The sequence below is a fragment of the Panicum virgatum genome, chromosome 4K, assembly GCF_016808335.1.
Source record: "Panicum virgatum strain AP13 chromosome 4K, P.virgatum_v5, whole genome shotgun sequence".
In the NCBI taxonomy this organism is placed as follows: domain Eukaryota; kingdom Viridiplantae; phylum Streptophyta; class Magnoliopsida; order Poales; family Poaceae; genus Panicum; species Panicum virgatum.
In genome coordinates, this window is record NC_053139.1 from 26,793,378 (window position 1) to 26,813,619 (window position 20,242).

At 54.5% G+C, this 20,242-nt stretch overlaps 2 protein-coding genes and 1 long non-coding RNA gene across 3 annotated transcripts; 2 read left to right on the top strand and 1 right to left on the bottom strand.

Moving 5' to 3' along the window:
- The first annotated feature begins 736 nt into the window (after nucleotides 1-736).
- On the top strand, nucleotides 737-4,725 carry LOC120702053. The gene is made up of 6 exons (XM_039985827.1): nucleotides 737-904; nucleotides 2,878-2,964; nucleotides 3,053-3,192; nucleotides 3,310-3,390; nucleotides 4,098-4,162; nucleotides 4,425-4,725. Exons 1-6 carry the CDS (start codon nucleotides 737-739, stop codon nucleotides 4,628-4,630), a joined length of 747 nt encoding a protein of 248 aa, XP_039841761.1. The 3' UTR covers nucleotides 4,631-4,725.
- Nucleotides 4,726-5,825: 1,100 nt separating this feature from the next.
- LOC120703562 lies at nucleotides 5,826-7,082 on the top strand. Its single transcript, XM_039987673.1, has 3 exons — nucleotides 5,826-6,074; nucleotides 6,356-6,462; nucleotides 6,624-7,082. The coding sequence occupies exons 1-3, from the start codon at nucleotides 5,864-5,866 to the stop codon at nucleotides 7,050-7,052; spliced, it is 747 nt and encodes a 248-aa protein (XP_039843607.1). The 5' UTR covers nucleotides 5,826-5,863; the 3' UTR covers nucleotides 7,053-7,082.
- LOC120703563 lies at nucleotides 6,268-6,625 on the bottom strand. Its single transcript, XR_005687079.1, has 2 exons — nucleotides 6,458-6,625; nucleotides 6,268-6,349 (listed from the first exon to the last, which is right to left on the bottom strand). It is a non-coding gene; the product is annotated as an uncharacterized LOC120703563 (long non-coding RNA).
- Nucleotides 7,083-20,242: the final 13,160 nt, after the last annotated feature.

Here is a 20,242-nt window from a genome sequence, read left to right on the forward strand (position 1 = left end):
AAAAAAACACTAAGCAGATGAGTTTTTGTTCCCTTTAAAATGGAGGCTATGGCCTATGGGCAAAACAGTTGACGGATCAAAGTCGCCAATGTCTCCTTCCAGCTGACGACATGGCCGAAACAATTTACCCCGAGTAATCTGACACTTTAATTATTAGAGGTGTGACCGGGTAGCCCCCGTGTGTACATACATGCACGTCGCGGTAATCGGTATGCAGGGGCGACGCATGCGTTTTTGACAGAGTCCTGCACTCACCAGAACGTTTTGCTTTATACTTTAATAACCACCCCAAAATGAAGTCAGGGCACGCCCAAAACCTCCGTACGGAGGCATCTGATCGCGATTTGTTAATGCAGGGCGCGACGCATGATTGGGCCCGATGCGTTCACTTGACACGCTCTTTGCTTGCGTTGCCCGGCGGCGGCGCTTCACTTCGCCACCCCACCCCGGCGACGATCCGGTCGGAGGGCGCGGAACGGGTCCGCGTCCGACTCCATGCGGGGTGGCCGGGGCCCACCGCCAGCCACGTGAGCAGCTGAACCGGTCTGGTCCCGGCTACGCCACCCACCATCCCCACCCCACCTCGCCGCCAAAACGCCCCGCCCAAGCTTTTTAAGAGCCCCCGGCGCGCCTCCTTCCCCGCCAAGCCGCGCCGCGCAGCGCAGCACTTCATCTCCGGTTCTGTCTTTTCTCATCGACGCAGCGAGCGCGGGGAAGCCCGGGCCGGAGAGGCGACATGTGGGTGTTCTACGCGATATCGCTGCCGCTGACGGTGGGGATGGTGGCGGCGACGCTGCACTACTTCGCGGGCCCCGCCGTGCCGGCCCGCGTGCTCGCCGTCGTCGGATACGCCTGGCTCTGCTCCCTCTCCTTCGTCGTCCTCGTCCCCACCGACATCTGGACGGTGCGATCCCGCCCGCCCCCCTCCTTGCTCGATCCACGCTGCTAGCGCTGCGCCGCCGCCGCGGCCTCTCTGTCAGCTTCCTGCTTAGTGTGATCATTTGGGCTTCCGAGGAATTAAGCTGCGCTTGCTCCGTGACCATACGTGATCAGAATAACATGGGAGGCGCCGTAGTTTTGGATGGATACTGCCATACTGGTAAAATGCGGCGTCGAGATTGGAGTTTTGATGAACCGTATGTGAACCCGTTGCTACTAGTTTGCTGCGGAATGATTTCAGATCATTCTGTGCAGGTAATGTCAATACTAATAACAAGGTAAAAATCGTGAAATCAATCGCGGGAGTGACTGGGGGTTAGGTACTTAGGTGGTGAAATCGTCAAATTAGCCGCATTAGACTGCTTCAATGGCTTGTCAACTCCTGCTGCATAATTAAAAGCTTAAGCAAACAATCACCATCAACAAACGGATTAGACTTTTGCTGTCGCAGTTTGTACATTCATACAATCCACTCGCGCCGTTACTTGTTACGCTATACTCGTGTACTGGTCTGCAAGCTAACCTATTTTCAATCTGTTGGCGCGCCGGCTGACCCGTTATGATCGGATTGCAGGCAATTTCAGGAAATCAGAACAGTGACGTCGGGTTCTTTTGGAGCTGGTCGTATTGGAGCACATTTATCCTAGCGTGGTATGTCAGCGATCCCGTGCGCTCTTGTTTGTACTGCATATTAACGGACAAAACGTGTTTCACTCTGTCTCCGTAGCTGCAGTGTTGGGAAGACCGGGAATGATTGTGTTTCTTATGATGAGCTCAAATAAACATGACATGTCATTTGCATAACGTTGATGCAGTGTGACACCGTTGCGTAAACATTGATTTTTTAACTGCACAGTTGGTCAACGTCAACGTTTACCTTAATTGTTTCCCTTTACTAGATAAACTAGGTCCTTTGACATGGTCTCTTATTTGCCCTGCGTTCTACAAGCACTAACCATGGATAAAATCTTTGGCCTCTTGGTTGGTATTGCTATTTCGTTTTACAATATTACATTGTTTCTCACCTGAGCTGTGGGCTTGTGGCTAACATAAGAAAAAGTACTTATGGGGCATCCTAATTGCCTAACTTTTTTTAGTGAACAACTTACTTCCTTATTTAGGTTAGCAGTTGGTAGGTTGTTTGTTGTAGACCGCAGTGTAAATTTACAGTATTGTCATTTGAAATTCTATCTATCTACCTGAACAGGTCTATTGTTCCCACTCTTCAGGGCTATGAAGATTCTGGAGATTTCACATTCAAAGGAAGGCTAAAAAGTAGCATCCAAAAGAATATGACATATTATGCAATTGTGGGATCCACTGGCCTTTTTGGACTCCTCCTGATTATTATCATGCGTCATAATTGGTATGGTTTAGAATTCTATCATGATTGTATAAACCTTGATCAATCTAATATGTATCTGCATCTGGGGTGCAAATGTGATTGCTCTGATTATACTGCAGTGGAACAAAAGGCCACAATTAACTCTCTTGAAATCTATCCAATTCCTAGCCACTTCCTTAAATATCTCTTGACAAACATTTTGTTTCTTGTGTTCAGTCCCTTTTTCAATCTTTGTTTGGAGAAGGGTTCATTTGAATTCTTGTTTCACTTTCGTAACTTAAATTATTGTCTGCTGGCAGGGTTCACGGTATCTTGGGCTTTGCCATGGCATGCTCAAATACCTTTGGCTTAGTGACAGGTGCCTTCCTGCTGGGTTTTGGCTTGAGCGAAATTCCAAGGAACATATGGAGAAATGCTGATTGGACTCACCGCCTCCAATTTTTATCTCACAAAGTTGCCAAGATGTCTACAAAGCTTGATCATGCTCACCAAGAATATTGCAGTACAATATATGTATGTGCTTTTCTAGATTCCAAATAGTCATATCCTGATCACTGCATTTATCTGAAGAACTGTTCCTTGCCTGATCTTAGGTTGTTCAATCCACCTCGAATCAAATGTCCAAGCGCGATCCATTAAGACCTTGCATGGATATCATTGATAATATGCTGGCTCGAATGGTATGGATTTTCAGGTACCACATGAAGTTTCATTTAAATATTGGATTAGTCATAACAATTCATCACCTCACATCCTTTTTTCCCTCAGCTACAAGATGATGCATTATTCAAGCCTTCTGGTGGAAAATTAGGGGAAAATGATATGGACTATGATACTGATAATAAAACAATGGCTACGCTCCGACGTCAACTTAGGAGAGCACATGAGGAGTATTATAGGCGTAAAAGGTACGATACAGTAGACCATTACAAGTTGATAGCTTTTATACCATGTTTTTTAATTAAAAAGAAAGGCTCGCATTTGTTCATGTCTACTGTGCTTAATTTTATATTCTACTTTTGCAGTGATTATCTGAATTGTGTAATGAAAGCCCTTGAGCTTGAAGACACTATTAGAAACTATGAGCAACGCGGTGCCAGTGGATGGTAAGTATTGTTTATGTTTGTGTAGAAATGGTTATGCCAGTTTATGAAATGTGCTTTTGTGGTAAAAGATTCTTGTTGGTATTTTAGGTTTATATCCTTTTTTCTGAGAATATGGAGAACTGTGTATCTTTGTATTAGAAGGAAAATGAGTTTGTTACAGCACAATCAACTGTAATTTAGGTATATCCACAGGTAGTTACAGTACAGGTCTTTCACACAATATATTTTTACTGGGAAAATTCAGAAGAATGTTGATGTGTCTTTTATTTTGTCTAATCATATTACAATAAGCTATCTTGGGAATTCTTTTTACTATTTTTACCACTGTAAATATTCCACTGACTTAAGCTATCTTTATCTGAATTTTGATTGATATTGCATATAAACAGAACATATTTGCTGGGCTTTGTTTATCATGTAGGATAAGTGCTGACTAGCGTACTGATATGTTCAGTTCAAACAATTAATACATTAGGCCCCTTCAATGCACTTGAGTGGTAATAAACATGGACATATCAGTATTTATCATGGATATTTCAGTATATTTACTCATGACATTTCACCATATATGCATTAACTTTTGTGCAAACTGCCTCAATCGTCAAGTGTTGCAAGCTGGTTATCAGCTTACCAGTCATCATCATACGAAATATTTCGAGAAGTCTGTTTCAAGCATCTTGTATCTCATTCATTGTTTACTTTTACAGGAAATATCTATCAAGTTTCAGGGAAAATCGATCAGGAACCATGGGGTCCTTCCTTGACTCCACAGGTATTTTCCTCCAATATCTCCTAATAATGTAACAATTGGAAATGTCTTGCAAGATTCTACTAGTTGTACTAATCATAAACGGTAACTTGACAATTATTCATGACGTGTAATTTTAACAGTGTTTCAAGAAATGTTATAGCAACAATATGTCTACCTGACCCTCTCAGTTATCATATAAGACGTGTATAGGGTTTCTAGCTAACCTCCATGATCTTCTTTCAATAATTTATGGAACTGATAAAAATGGCGTTGACATTTTCAGAGTTCATTTGGCGTTGTTTACTGAAAAAGCAACTTATGAGAGTACTTTCTGTAATCCTTGGCTGCATCTCAGCTTCCATACTGTTAGCTGAGGCTACTTTGCTACCAAGTGATGTTGATCTTTCACTTTTCTCCAATCTTATAAATGCTGTAGGAAAGCAAGAAGTTCTAGTGCAGGTATGGAGTTTGTCAGTTCTATTGATGTAACTTGTCCTTGTCATCATTGCCTTTAATTCAGAGTAAAATGCACAGGACCCCCACTATCACACACATATATGGTAATATGGCTATCTAAAGCATGATTTCTTTGCATGAGATTATGTTTAATCCTATTCTTCTCGTTTGTAGTGGTCATTTACATAACTAATTGTGCTTTAATCCGTGAACATGTTCCCTGATGGCTTGTCATAATTTATTCTTTTATAGGATCAAATATTGTTGTTTCTTGTGTAAAAAAGTATGTTGTTCCTTTTACTAAGTGTAATTTTTCATGAAAGGGGAAAAAATCAGAAAGCAATGTTTTATTTTTTGCTAATTCAAGTTGCCTCTTAACAGGTTGCTGCGTTTGTTCCCCTGATGTACATGTGCATCTGCACATATTATTCTCTATTTAGGATAGGGATGATGCTCTTCTATTCCTTGACCCCAGGACAAACTAGTTCGGTCAGCTTGCTTATGATCTGCTCGTAAGTTTCCCAATTTTCCATCTTCTGGTGCTTTGAATGGCATGAATTGTTAAAATTAATGCATCTTAGTATGATTTTTGCACCAAATATTTCTTTGCAGAATGGTTGCAAGATATGCGCCTCCTATTTCTTACAACTTCCTGAATCTCATTCACCTTGGTGGTAATGCTAAAACTACTTTTGAAAAGGTGATATTTTTTATATGTTCTTTTCCTGTATTTTGTACTATATTATCGGCAATAATATAAAATCAATATGTGCTATTCGGGTATCCATTCTTCATCTCAAAATATTATATTTGATGTTGGTTGGCAAGACAAAAAATTGATAACACCAATTTTTATTTTCTTATTCGTTAGGGAAAGTATTTTGTGGGTACACTAGGAAACAGAAGTTTAAACACGTTATACAATTACCAGCTTAGAGTTTGCATGCCAAATACAGGTTCCCAGTTCAGGATTTATTGCTCTTTAGATAATCACTTATCCAAAATTCATATATCACCCAAGTTAATTTTGTGAAGCCTATAAAGAAATATTTAAAACACTGCCCTAACTCAGATTCAGCAGCTTCCCCAATGATGGTCAAGTTCTCTGAAAGGGAGTTGTTTGGAGGATAATTTTTTTACTGCAAATCCACAATGCATAATTTCTCTGGTTATTGTATCGGTGTGCTAGCATCATTTGAATGCTATTTTCTTTTTTTGAAACAGTTAACTGCTTGACTGATTATCTCTTGTACTGATATGTAGAGAATGGGAAACATTGGTGATGTTGTTCCTTTCTTTGGGAGAACCTTCAACAAAATCTACCCACTCATTATGGTTGTTTATACTCTACTGGTCGCTTGTAATTTCTTTGAGCATCTGATGGAATTTTTTGGGAGCTTAAAAAGGTTCAAGTGCTGGACTGATCAAGAAGATATGGATGGGTTGGATCCATCTGGAATGTTTATTCTGCAGAAAGGTAGGAACTGCATAATTTATCCTTTCTTGTTACCCCACACATCCTCTTTTCTTTTGTTTATTACTATGTTCTTATATGGGATTTCAATTGTGTCAATGAATTGAGAGCTGCATTGGTAGGAACATGTATCATACCTACACGGAAGCACAACTCAAACTCTGCTGCAGTTTGGGAACCATCAATCCTTTTTTTTCTCAATCCTCGTTCTAATTGCTTTTTCAATCCTTTTTTCTTGCTGGTTCTGTCTGATATCGCCTGATGTATTTTGCTTTCTTCTGCAGAGAGAAATTCGATGGAACAGGGACGCAAGGTCAGTGAGCATGCAACTCCACTAGCAAGAAATTTCAGCAGTATAGGCAAAGACGTCGAATCGGGAAATGTACCACTGGTGAGAATATTTTTTATTGCATCATCAGTCCTTTCTCGTGGTGCTACTTTGTTTCCTCCAGGAGTCTGCAGTCTTCTTTTCGTTCCAAAAAAAAAAGAGAGTCTGCAGTCTTCTTTTGTTGGAATCTCACCCTCAGTTCATCTTCAATTTCTTTTGCACAGGGTGAACCGACAGTTGAAATGACTCCAGAACGAACCACCCAAACGAAACACAGTGGCAACATTGCCTACCAATATTCTTCAGTCAGAGACCAAAGCAGCAGTCTGAAACCAGTGGAGCAAGTGCAGAAGGGGATCTCCTCGGCCTCCATCAACCTTGAGGCCGAAAGCTCAGAAGAGCCGCCTTCCGCGAGTACAGAACCAGAATCACCACCAGCTGAAACGGCCTCAAGGTGGGCCTCAATGAAGATGGGTCTTCAGAACTTCAGAGCAAGCATGGGCTCCAAGAAGTTCTTCCGTTTGAGCCCGTCCCCGAGTCTCGGGACGAACGCGCCGTCCGCCACGGAATCGCTCGACGAGATCTTCCGGAAATTGAAACGGAATTCGAGCAGCGCGGATGCGGATCACCTCGACGACGATGGGTTACCCTGACGACGATGGCGGCGACAACACGAAGGAACGCGGCCGGTTGAGAGATCAAGATTGCTTAACGATCTCAACGTAGGAAACGAGAAAGCTCCTGTTGAAGGATTAGAGGACAGTAGATAGAGAGAGGAGTGGACACAGGATGACAGGAGTTGACCGAGGCACAGTAGATTTTTGGGCAGGAGCGGGACCCAGGTCGCTGGTTCATTTGGAGAAGTGTAAACATGAACAGGAGCTGGTGTCTGGTAACACGAGATGCCCTCCTGAGCGTAGGAGGCTAGCTGGCTAGGGGTCCCAGCTGAAAGAGGGCGAAACACTAAAATGTGCTCTGTGTGTGCAGGTGCTATAGCTCTGTCAGATGTGTTTGTGAATTGTGATCATTGCATAATGATAATCTTTGCTGCATTTGCGTCTGGCGTATTATCCGATTAACTTATTCAGAACAGATAACTCCAAACAACCAAGGTTTTTACCTAGGCGTCCGAGCGGTAAAAAAGTCTGGGCGTCGGCGACGCCTTGCCGCCGGTTCCAGTGCCGCGCTGCCAGGGGACGGAGCCGCGCCACCACCTTCTATCCTTCATCCTCCTCCTCTGGTCTTGCATCGTGCGGAGGTAGGGGCTGGCGGCGGAGGAGGCAGAGGCGGGCAGAGGCAGAGGAGGGCGGCGGCGGCTGAGGAGGAGGAGAAGAAGGAGGCGGCGGGCAAGCAACGGCGGCGGCGACGCGGTCGGAGGAGGCGCAGAGGCGGCAGGATCGGAGGAAAGGCAGCAGAGGCGGCGAAATGTGGGTGTCGGTACCCTGCAGCAGGGATACCCACTCTTACTGCAGGGAAGCAGGACCCGCGTAGTTATCCGTAGCTGCGCGGGAGAGACGGAGTAGCCAGGCCCCACAGGCCAGGCTTTTTCCCTCACCAGGCCAACGGCCCCGGACCGTTCCCCGCCTGAGGATGGGTCCGGTGGCGCCACGTGTCTCCATGGAAGGGAAGCTCCAAGCTGACCGCCGAAGCCTCGGACCCCCAGAGGGGTCCGGGACCTCCTACGCCCGTCCGGACTCCCCTCACCGTGTAGGGGTCCGAAGCCGCCACGTGTCCCGGAGGCGTGGGATCGTGCGCGAGCCTTCCGGAGGAAGACTCGCCCACCTACCGCATTTAATGCGATAGACAAGGCGTGCTCTGCCGCCGTGGTACACAAGACAGCCTTTTGTCAGGCCCCGCTGCGCGCCGCGTATTACCAAGGAGCACAGTGCAGCCGCCTGGGCCGCGCCCGCGCAGAGCCCGCCTGTAGCATTAAACGGATACGACAGCACGGCACTTTTCCATCATGCCGCCTACGCCGCAAGCTACACCGCCCGCTTAAGCAATGTGACGGGCGGTGTCACTAGCTGCGACGGGCCCGACCTGACAAGACGACGCTAGGACATGATGGACGAAGGGCTCCGGGAGCAGGCGAGGGAATCCAAGAGAAAGATCTCCTTTGCCTGCAACGCCATAATGCATGAACAGTGCGTTAGGTTATACTACATCGTTGGACCCACCTGTCGGGGATCCAACGACTGTGTACGCGCCCCCTTGAGATATAAAAGGGAGGCGCTCGCTGTGCACAGGACACATCCATACAGACTCAAACTCTCGCACCTCCTCACGCTTGTGGGAAGGCAATACAACACACAGTGGATGTAGGGTATTACGCTCCGGCGGCCCGAACCACTCTAAATCCGGCTGTGTTTCTTGTGTTCTGGAGGGAGATCGATCTAAGACTAGCTACCCCCTGAGTACACACCCTCTGGGCTAGGGCGGGTGCCTTCCGCCACCCGGCCGTGGTTTGCAACACCACGACATTTGGCGCGCCAGGTAGGGGACGCTAGCTGGTCGCATTTCATCATCCTCTTCGTCCCCATGGTTCGTGTGGACGACGTGGAGATGACGGAGGGGGGTGGCGTCCTCCACGCCACACGCCCCTCGCGTTCCTGCTCCAGGGGCAACCGTGCCTGTGGAGCAGCCACCGTTGGCGGTGGCGCGAGCCGCCCGCCGGCAAGAGTCAGGGCGCCCATCAAGGGCCCCCTCACAGACTGCGAGCGGCGGAGCTCTAGCCGCGGCTAGGGAGTTGCTTCGCAACCCTCCGGCTGAGGCAGCCTCGCCAGACGCCCTGAGGCAGTGGCGAGACGACGTCGACCGTCTCCTCCACCTGGCTCAGGCCTCCCCCAGTTCTGCAAAGACTGGGCAACGACCTCCGCCTGGCAACGCGGTGGTACCTTACCACCAGCGTCAGGGCGGTGCGTCGGCATCTGTGCGCTCCCCCACCGTGAGGGGTGCACGAACAGAAGACTTGCGGGCGGAGCTCAACCGCCGGCGCGCGGGGGAGGATGCCCGCATCGCTGTCGAGAGGGCGCGAGAGCGCCGTCTCAACATTGAGGGACGCAACCTCAATGTCGATCTGGACGCGGCGGCACCCAGGCCTCCGGTGAACGCCCGGATTCAGCCAGGGGCACCGGTGGCCGGGGTGGGCTGTGCTGCGCTTGCGGAGCACCTCCGCGCCGTGGCGTGGCCACCCAAGTTCCGCCCCCACTTGCCGGAAAAGTACGACGGTACTACTAACCCGTCGGAATTCCTGCAGGTGTACGTTACCGCCATCACAGCAGCTGGTGGCAACGGCGCCGTCATGGCAAGCTACTTTCATGTAGCCTTGTCTGGGCCAGCCCGGACCTGGCTCATGAACCTCACACCTGGGACGATCCAGTCCTGGGAAGAGCTCTGTGCAAGGTTCACAGCGAACTTCGCCAGCGCCTACCAGCAGCATGGTGTGGAGGCACACCTTCACGCCGTGAGGCAAAAACCCGGGGAAACGCTTCGGGCTTTCATCTCGCGCTTCACTAAGGTACGGGGTACCATTCCTCGTATCTCAGATGCATCTATTATTACTGCTTTCCGTCAGGGGGTGCGTGATGAGAAGATGCTCGAGAAGCTGGCGACGCACGAGGTGGAAAGCGTCACTACGCTTTTCTCCCTGGCAGACAAGTGTGCCAGGGCCGCCGAGGGCCGTGCATGGCACTCAGCTCCCCAAGACGGAGACACCAAGGCTGGTGGCTCCAGCGCTACCGCTCAGGGCGGTGGCAAGAAGAAGAAGAAGAACCGGGGTCGTGGGGAGCCGCATTCTGGCGGACCAGTCGTTGCAGCAGCAGCGCCACCAGCGGCGCCGGCTGCGGCGGCAGCGGCTGGGAGCCAGAATACACACGGCAAACGCCCTCGCCCGCAAGGTGGAAGCGGAGGTTCATGCCCAGTGCATCCCACCGCTCGCCACAGTGCTGCTGACTGCCGCGAGATCCAAAAGCTCGCGAAACGGGTCAGTGGGCGGCGGGAGCAGTCCTCTAAGGATGACTCACCCCCTCCTCGCCAGCGGGCCGGCAAGGAGAAGGCCTCTGACAGCAGAGCCGCAGCCGGGGGGAAGGAGCTGGGGTACCAATCCCCCGCTCGAGAGCTGAAGGGCGTCTATCACAACGACGACTCCGATTCCGACAACGGCGACCGCCGCAAGAAGCTGTACGTGATGTATGGCGGGAGCTGGGAGCTTGTCTCCCGGCGGGACATGAAGACCCTTCGCCGGGAGGTCCTTTCGGTGAAGCCGGGGGTCCCCAGGGCGGCGCCGCACCAGAGGTGGATGAACACCACCATCTCTTTCGGGCCATCCGACTGCCCGGAGAATATGGCTGGAGCTGGAGTGCTACCTTTAGTCACTGCTCCTGTCATATCCAACGTGAGGCTCTACCACGTGCTGATTGACGGTGGGGCTGGCCTCAACGTCATCAGTTATGCAGCATTTAAGCAGCTGCAGATCCCAGGGTCCAAGCTGACTCCCTCTCGCCCATTCTCCGGAGTGGGCCCACATCCGGTGTTCCCCCTGGGGAGCATCACATTGCCGGTCACGTTCGGGACCGAGGAGAACTTCCGCACAGAAAGCGTCATGTTCGATGTCGCGGAGGTGAACCTCCCGTTCAACGCTATCATTGGCCGACCGGCACTCTACCGCTTCATGGCCATTGCCCACTATGGGTATTTGGTCTTGAAGATGCCTTCCCCTGCCGGAGTCCTCACCGTGCAGGGCGACCGCACTGCTGCCGTTGCTGCAGTTGAGAGACTGCACACTCTGGCGGCAGAGGCTGCACGCTCCGAGGAGGATCCGTCCACCTCGCAACCCAGGGCGCCTGCAAAGACTCCCAAGGTCCAACCATCTGATCCGGACCAAGTTCCCGTGAAGTCGGTACAGATTGGGGCAGACTCCACCAGGACCACCCGCATCGCGGGGAACCTGGAGGAGAAATAGGAAGACGCGCTCATCGCTTTCCTCCGGGCAAATGTCGACGTGTTCGCCTGGGAACCGTCGCAGATGCCCGGGATCCCCAGGGAAGTGATCGAGCACAATCTGAGGATCTACCCCGACGCCACGCCGGTGCGCCAAAAACCTCGGAAGCAGTCTGTGGAGCGGCAGAACTTCATCCGCGAAGAAGTCCGCAAGCTCCTACACGCTGGCTTCATCGAGGAGGTCCACCATCCCGAGTGGTTGGCCAATCCGGTCGTCGTCCCAAAAGCCAACGGGAAGCTCCGGATGTGCATCGACTACACCAGCCTCAACAAGGCATGTCCAAGAGACCCCTACCCTCTTCCGCGTATCGATCAGATCGTGGACTCCACCTCCGGGTGTGATCTTTTGTCTTTCCTAGATGCATACTCTGGTTTCCACCAGATTCAGATGTCTAGAGAGGATAGGAAGCATACTGCCTTTGTAACAGTAGATGGGCTTTATTGCTACATTGTCATGCCGTATGGTCTAAGGAATGCCTTACCCACGTTTGTGCGAGCTATGAACAAAACCTTCTGTAATCTAATTAGAGATATTGTTGAGGTTTATGTCGATGACATTGTGGTCAAGACTAGGGTAGGATCAACACTAGTGGAGGACCTGTCCCTCGTCTTCGACCGTCTTCGCGCCACCCGCACGAAGCTGAACCCAGAGAAGTGCATCTTCGGCGTCTCAGCAGGGAAGCTGCTGGGTTTCCTGGTCTCGCATCGAGGCATCGAGGCAAACCCAGCCAAGATCAAGGCGATCGAAGCAATGAGGCCTCCTGGCCGCATCAAGGACGTCCAGAAGCTTACTGGATCTCTCGCTGCTCTTAGCCGCTTCATATCGAGGCTGGCTGAGAGGGCCCTTCCCTTCTTCAAGCTGTTGAGGAGGTCCGGTCCATTTTCATGGACCGAAGAGGCTGAACAGGCCTTCCAGGAGCTGAAGCAGCACCTCACCTCGCTGCCAGTATTGGTGGCACCAGAACCCGGTGAGCCGTTGTTTCTGTATCTTGCTGCATCTGCGGAGGCGGTCAGCATGGTGCTGGTCGCCGAAAGGATGGAGCAAACCCGCCAGGGGAGCACTAAGGTCCTCTTGGCCAAGGATGGTGAGCCGGACCCCGGACACGGGGGCCCGTCAGCCTCACCCCAGCTTGAAGGTCCGGGCCCCGCACAGGCAGGCCCGGAGGAGCCTCATCCCATTGGGAGCCCAGAACCACTGGGGGCCCAAGGGACAGATGCGGTGGACAAGGGCGAACCGGACCCAGGAACTAGGGTCCGGACCGTCCAAAAGCCAGTCTACTACGTCAGTGAAGTCCTCCACGAGGCAAAGGCCAGGTATCTTGAGACGCATAAGCTTATCTATGCAATACTTATTGCGTCCAGGAAACTGCGCCACTACTTTCAAGCACACCGAGTTGTTGTAGTGACCTCTTACCCATTAAGAGCGATTCTACACAATTCCAACGCCACAGGCAATATCGCCAAGTGGGCAGCAGAGCTGGCAGAGTTCCAACTGGAATTCCAGCCACGCCATGCGGTCAAAAGCCAGATCCTGGCTGATTTCATAGCGGAGTGGACTCCTTCCCCAAGCAACCCTGGAGGTCCGGCCATAAATGTTGGACCCCCGGAGCCGGAAATCAGGACACCAGTCTTCACCGAGCCTCACTGGACACTCTTCTTTGATGGGTCCGCCCGCGAGAAGTGGGCCGGAGCTGGTGTGGTCCTCATCGACCCAAACGAAGATCAGCTGAAGTACATGGTGCACCTTGAGTTCAAGGCCACCAACAACATGGCGGAATACGAGGCTCTGATCTTCGGCCTGACCCAAGCCCTCTCATTGGGGGTCCGGCAGCTTCTGGTGAAGGGGGACTCCCAGCTAATCATTAAGCAGGTCCGAGGGGATTGCAACTGCAATAATCCCCAGCTCGCGGCATACCTCATACACGTGAGGAAGCTCGAGAAGGACTTCGACGCTTTGGAACTACAACACGTTCCCCGCGAGCACAACTCAGCAGCAGATGATCTCTCCGCGAGAGCATCTACCTGGGCTTCTGTGCCTGAGGGTGTCTTTGAAAGACGGCTGCTGAAACCTACCGCCCAGCCTGCCGAGCCGGGTGACGGGGATCAAGCTGGCACCTCGAAGCTAGCGGTCCCGGCAGTATTCCACCTATGGTGCCCAACTAGGGCTGTGTGTTCTGTTGAGGAGCCTGTTGTCCTCACAGAACCACCCCTATCTGCTTTGGGAGCTCCCGATGCATGGATCTCCGAGATCCGGGACTACCTGAAAGATAACATCCTCCCTGATGACGATGTGTCCGCTGAGCGCATAGTCCGATTGGCTAAACGCTACGCGGTGGTAGAAGGGGATCTCTACCGCCGTGGCGCCAACGGAGTCCTCATGCGATGCATTTCCCAGGGAGAGGGCCGCGAACTGCTTGCGGAGATCCATGGAGGCGAGTGCGGAAGTCATTCCTCCTCTCGCACGCTTGTTGGCAAGGCCTTTCGGCACGGCTTCTACTGGCCAACAGCACTCCAGGATGCGGCTGAGCTGGTAAGGTCCTGCAAAGCATGCCAGTTCCATGCAAAGCAAATACACACCCCAGCTCAAGCTCTACAGATGATCCCGCCCTCATGGCCATTTGCTGTGTGGGGTGTGGATATCCTGGGGCCTTTCCCCCGGGCTGTCGGCGGGTACCGGTTCCTCTATGTTGCCATCGACAAGTTCACTAAGTGGCCGGAGGTTACTCCTGTGGTGAATATTACTAAGAAATCAGCAGTCGCATTCCTCAGGTCCATTGTGTGCAGATTTGGCGTCCCAAACCGCATCATCGCGGACAACGGGACCCAATTCAAAAGCAGACTTTTCCAAGAGTACTGTGAGGACATTGGCATCCAGCTATGCTTTGCGTCCGTGGCACATCCCCGCAGCAATGGACAGGTTGAGAGAGCGAATGCAGAGATCCTCAGGGGACTCAAGACCCGCACCTACAACTGCTTGAAAAAGCATGGTGCCAAATGGGTTGACGAGCTTCCATGTGTACTATGGGGCAACCGGACCACACCCAGCCGAGCCACCGGGGAGACTCCGTTCTTCCTGGTCTACGGGGCTGAAGCATGCCTTCCCCCAGAAATTCACCTGGGCTCACCACGGGTCCAGGCCTTTGACGAATCCATGCAGGAGCAGCTGCGGTGCGACGACGTGGACTTCGTTGACGAGCGAAGGTGGCGAGCAGCGATCCGAAATGCACGCTACAACCAGGCGCTCCGGCGCTACCGTCAACGGTTCGTGCACAGTAGGGAGCTCCGGGCTGGCGACCTCGTCCTCAGACGGATCCTGAACCGAGCGGGGCTCCACAAACTCTCCCCCAGCTGGGAGGGGCCTTTCAAGGTTACAGAGGTATGCCGGCCCGGATGTGTTCGCCTCGCCACAGAAGACGGAGTACCGCTGCCCAACCCGTGGAACATAGAGCATCTGCGTAAGTTTTACACCTAGGCAAAGCAGGGAAATAACCTTTCCTTTGTAATAAGATAGAGTTAGCGTGCGGCCCGGAGCGGTTGAGGGCCACCCTCGTAAACCCGACCTCTGGCATCCATCGCACTAGCGGCTAACGCGCGGCTCAGAGCGGTAGAGGTCCGACCTCATAAACCCGGCCTCTGACATCCATCGCGCAAGCCATGTACATCGAGATTGCAAAGGAAAGATTTTTTCCTAATTCTGTCTTTGTGTCAAAGTTAAATTACGCATTTCGATTCTCGTAATTTTCGCTTTTTTCTAACCCCCGCGGGACCTCTACTCTTGTTGCTGCAACTAAGATCTGCATTGAGCTGCTGGACTACCGTACAGGTCCGGACCCTCTTGCTGCAGGAGAGGGGTCCGGACCCCTAGGGACCTACTCTGGGGAGCGGGTACTTGTTTCCTGGGGTGGTTCGGAGTACAGTGTAGCCGCTTAGCTGGTTCCGTACCCAAAAGCCTGCACTCTCCACCACCCTGTAACGAGTACTCTAGTACCTGAAGCCAGGTAATTGGGGGCCCGGACCTCGACCCAGCTCAAGAGCTGGCTTCCTAAGTCCAACACGGCGTGTCCAGCACTATATCTCAAAGGATCGAGCACAGCAAAGTGACCTCACCCACTGCTGCGAAGGGTCTAGGACGAAGAAGCCAGGTCCGGAAAGATCGTACTGTTTCCTGTAGTGGTCCGGAGCCCTGCGTAGCGCCTTAGCCTGGTTCCGACCCTAAGCCTACGCACTCCCCCACTCTGTAACAAGCACAGAGCTACCTGGACCTGCGCATCTAGAGTCCTAGACCTGGTACCAAGCCTGGGATTGGTCAGGAATGAGCCCCGCGGGTCTGCTCTAAGCTATAACTTTGAGGTGGTACACAGGTTCAAACCTGGCCAGTGGTAGACAGTCTCAAACCATTGAGCCTATCTACCAGGGGGGCCGAGTATCTGCTTCAAAGCTTTCATGCAGGATAAGAGCCAATCTCGGTGGTAGACAGACTCACAGCAGCTGAGTCTCTCTCCCAGGGGGCCCAGGCATCCGCTTTGTCCCACACATCATGGATGGATTCTGCATGCGTCAAATAGCTAAGTTGCAGTATCATTGCTACCATATAAGCAAATTTGATTCTTCTCTCTGTACTCCTGTATACTACGCAGGGAACAAGGCGCTTGCTCGCCTTGCAGGCTATGTGACACCTATGCCCAAGGTGGCAGACAGGTCCGAACAACTGAACCTATCCGCCAGGGGGCCAGGGCGCCGGGGTGCCGCATACCGCAAATCAACAACCGCCAAACAGCTAAGTTGAAGTTTCTTCTATTTCAAAAACTTTCAACTAATACAATGTTTGTTACATAATGCAAAAGAAAAAAGATACAATCCCCAGCCTAAGGGTCCGCAGGCTCTCGCTTGAAGTAGGCGGCGACGAAGTCAACGACCTCCCGCACGCTGTCCCGAGCGGCGGCCTCCGTCTCTGCTACAGGGCCATCGACCACGGGCGCCAGCGAGATGGCCGGGTCGTGGCTCCGGAGGCAGGTCAGGATGTGCTCCGCCACCATCCGGATCAGCTCGCGGCCCTCGGTTTCAAGCTGTCCAGTAAGGACCGGCCCCAGGCGCTGGAGCCTATCCGAAGCGGAGCTCAACACTGGGAGGGCGTCAGCTATCGAAGCTGGCGGCTCCGCCACCTGGATCGGGCTCATTCCAAATGGCACCAGTGCGAGGCTCGCTTCGGCCGCCCAGTCAGCGATCCGCTGAGCTCCAGCGCGCTGGTCTTCCTGGTGCTTCTGGACCGCCTCCCGGACAGCCTCCTGCACCCGGGTGTCCAAGGCCGCCTTGGCCACCTCCACCTCGCGGGACCTCTCCTCCAGCTCGCGGGATCTCTCCTCGAGTCCGCGGGACCGCTCCTCCAGCTTGGTCTCCTTCTGCTCCGCGTATACCTTCCGCTTCTTGAGCGACTCTCGCTGGCGCCCAAGCTCCTTCTCTATGGCGGTGGCGTGAGCTTCCCGCTTGGCAAGAGACTTCCGGTCCTCTTCCAAGTCCGCCTCGTCGGCAGTCAGCTGGCGGGCCCTCTCCTGCAGTTGTTCATGCCATCCCTGCAGAGTCGCAGAGAAGACGTCGAGCTCCTGCCTCCGGACCTCGAGGTCCTCGCTGCGAGTCTCCAGTTCTGACTGCTGGGCTGCGAGGTGAGCCTCGAGGCCGGACCGCTGAGCAGCAAACCCAACAACCTCCAGGGTGAAGTCCTGCTCCCGCTGTGCCAAGGATTTCTCCCGATTCGACACTGCGAGCTCTCGGTCAAACACCTTCTTAAGGCTGGCTCGGTAGGCCTCTTGGTCCGACTTGAGCTTCGACCGAGCTTCCGCGGCGTGGGAGGCTTCCGCCTTCGTGTGCGCCTCCAGGCGGGTGTGCCAGTCGGAGAGGCGCTGACGCTCGCTCTCCAGCGCAGACCACTCCCGCCGGAAGGCCACCTCGGCGGAGGAGGTTGCCTCTTCAATTGAACGCCGAACTCGCAACAGCACCTGAGGAAGCGGAGTCGCATCCTCCTCCGGGGATTGGAGCTGCAGGAGCCGCCTGCCAAACACCACCTCCAACTCTTCCTCCGCAGCAGGACCGGAGCTGGAGGTAGGGGCTTCCGCTGCAGCACTTGTCTCCGGCGCTTCCGCTGCCGCCGAGTCGGGCGCGACCGGGCCCAGCTCCGGCGCCTCCGCTGCCGCCGAGTCGGGCGCGTCCGGGCCCAGCTCCGGCGCCGCCGCTGCCGCCGAGTCAGGCGCGGCCGGGCCCAGCTCCGGCGCCTCCGCTGCCGCCGAGTCGGGCGCGGCCAGGCCCAGCTCCGGCGCCTCCGCTGTCGCCGAGTCGGGCGCCGTCGGACCCAGCTCCGGCGCCTCCGCTGCCGCCGAGTCGGGCGCCGTCGGACCCAGCTCCGGCGCCTCCGCTGCCGCCGAGTCGGGCGCCGTCGGACCCAGCTCCGGCACCTCCGCTGCCGCCGAGTCGGGCGCGGCCGGACCCAGCTCTGGTGCCCCCGCTGCCGACAAGTCGGGCGCGGCCGAGCCTAACTTCGGTGCTCCCGCTGCCGCCGTGGCAGACGCGGCCGCATCGAGTGCCCCCGCCACCAATACGTCAGGAGCGGCTGCACCCAGCACCGGCGCCACCGCCGCTGCCGCTGCTGCACTGAGCCCTGCAGAGTCTGGAAATGGCATGACAGTCAGCATCGCATCATGTGTCACGGAGTTAGCAACAGGACGCCGTACCTGAGGGTCCCGCACCTACTGCCACCGTCGCTGTCGATGCCGAGGTCGCTGCCGCCCGGGCACCTGCTGATGTGCCAACGGTGGTAGAAGAACCGCTGGGGCGGGAAGCCCTGGTAGCAAAGCAGAAAAGCCGTCAACACAAAAAAAACAGAACACCAGCGCAAGGGAGGAGAGCAAGATGACACTAACCCAGCAGAACCGGGGACCCAGCGTCCCCGGAGCCCGGGCCTCTTCTCTTGCGGCTGCTGCTGTTGCTGTTGCTGTTGTTGTCCCTGCAGCTGCGATACAGGCGTAACCCGGGCCTGCGCCCGTTGCTGCTGTACCTGCGGCTGCGGCATGGGTGCAACCCGGGGTCGCTCCTGTTGCTGCTGCTGCCGTCCGCGAGCCTGCTGCCGCTGCTCCTGCGGCTGCTCCTGCTGATGCTGCTCTTGCTGCCGGCGCGATGAATTCCTCGGCGGCGATGGTGGTGGTCCAGTTACGCCAGAGGACCCGTGGGGGCCAGCAGCCCGGGAGCTACCCTGGCCTGCGCCCTCGGAAGACCTCTGGCGCTTCGCGGCGGGCTCCGACACCAGGGTCCCGTCGCCCCGGAGTAGCCTCCGCCGGCCTACGTCCCCTGACGACGCACCGGAGCTGCTCTGGGCCCGGCTGGAGCCGGGCGCAGCCCCGCTGCTAGCCACGGCCTGTTTCCCCTTCGTAGTGGCACCGGACCCCGCAGCGCTTAGCGTAGCCTGATCCCCGGACGAGCCAGGGATCCGGAGCCCACGGTTCGGGTCACCCCCGGTCTGCCGCGGGGCCAATCCCCCGTCGTCCAGGGTTGGCAGGGTGGCCAGCACCGCCAGCCTCGCTGGGTCCTCGCAGAGGGGGACTATGCTCTGCGGGAGGATCAGATTCTCTGCGATGAAGGTGTCTCCCGTCACGTTCCGCACCAGGACCTCCAAGGCCTCCTGGGTCAGGTCGCTTCCCTCCCCGCGATGGGTCCTGCTGCAATCGTTGAGGCCGGTGAAGCTCCACGCCGGTCGCGGCCGCTGCTTCAGGGGGGCGATCCGGCGCTTCACGAAGTCGCCGAGCACGTGCCACGAGGTGAGGCCGCTCCCTGCCAGTGACCTGATCTTATCCAGCACGGAGTCGAACTCCGGCTGCAGCGATGGCTTGGCCCTCCAGGATGCTTTGTCGGAGGCGGGCCCCGCGGTCGGCAGGACAAGGCGCTCGTTGGCTTCGGTGGTGGCAACCACCCAATCCCTGCGCCACTCCTCCCACCTTCCGCCAGCAAGGCCCGGAATGTAAGGAGTCGGCAGGTCGCTCCTTATTTGGAAGTAGTACCCTCCCACTTCGTCCTTGCTCCTTCCGGACCTCACCAGGATGAAGAAGTAGCGGAAGAGGATGACACAGGGACGCACTCCCACGAACATCTCGCATAAATGCACAAAGATGGACGCCAGGAGGAGGGAGTGGGGCGTCAGATGCTGAAGCTGGAGGCCGAAGTCTTCCAGCAGCAGCAGCAAGAATGAAGAAATCGGCAGCCCCACGCCGGCGGAGACGTGCGAGGTAAATAGCACGAACTCCCCGGCGCGGAGGTTGCCAAGGGGAACCGAGCCTGCTCGCACCCCCCAGCCGGTCTCCTGAGCGCTCCACCCAAGCAGGCGGCGCACTGTGTTCAGCTCTCCCTCGGTCTGGAAGCGACGGGGATGAACAAGGGATGCCATCTCCTGACGGGCGAGGAAGGAGCCTGTGTAGGGGGGAGAGAAGGTCAAGGAAGGCTCGGAGGCAAAGGGGCGCAAAGGCTGGAGGAAGAAGACGAATGCGGGAAAGCAACCGTAGGATACGGTATGCCCCGTTATAAAGCCTGTCTCAACCGGCGCGCCCCGGAACCGTCGCCGGAACTCAAGCGACGCTCGCACCAGGAGTTAGCCGCCCAATCCATGACGTGGGGGGCCCAGGCCCACCTGTCAGGGAGGGTGGGTAATCAACGGGGGTGCGAAAAGGCGGGATCCGAACCGTCGCCCGCGCGCGTGAAGCAAGGCGGAAGCCGAGCTGACGTGCGCGCATTAATCATAGGCGTGGCCGAGCTTTTCGGGAGCTGCGCCGGTGGTAAATGATCCGTTTACTCCGGCCGCAACAATGCT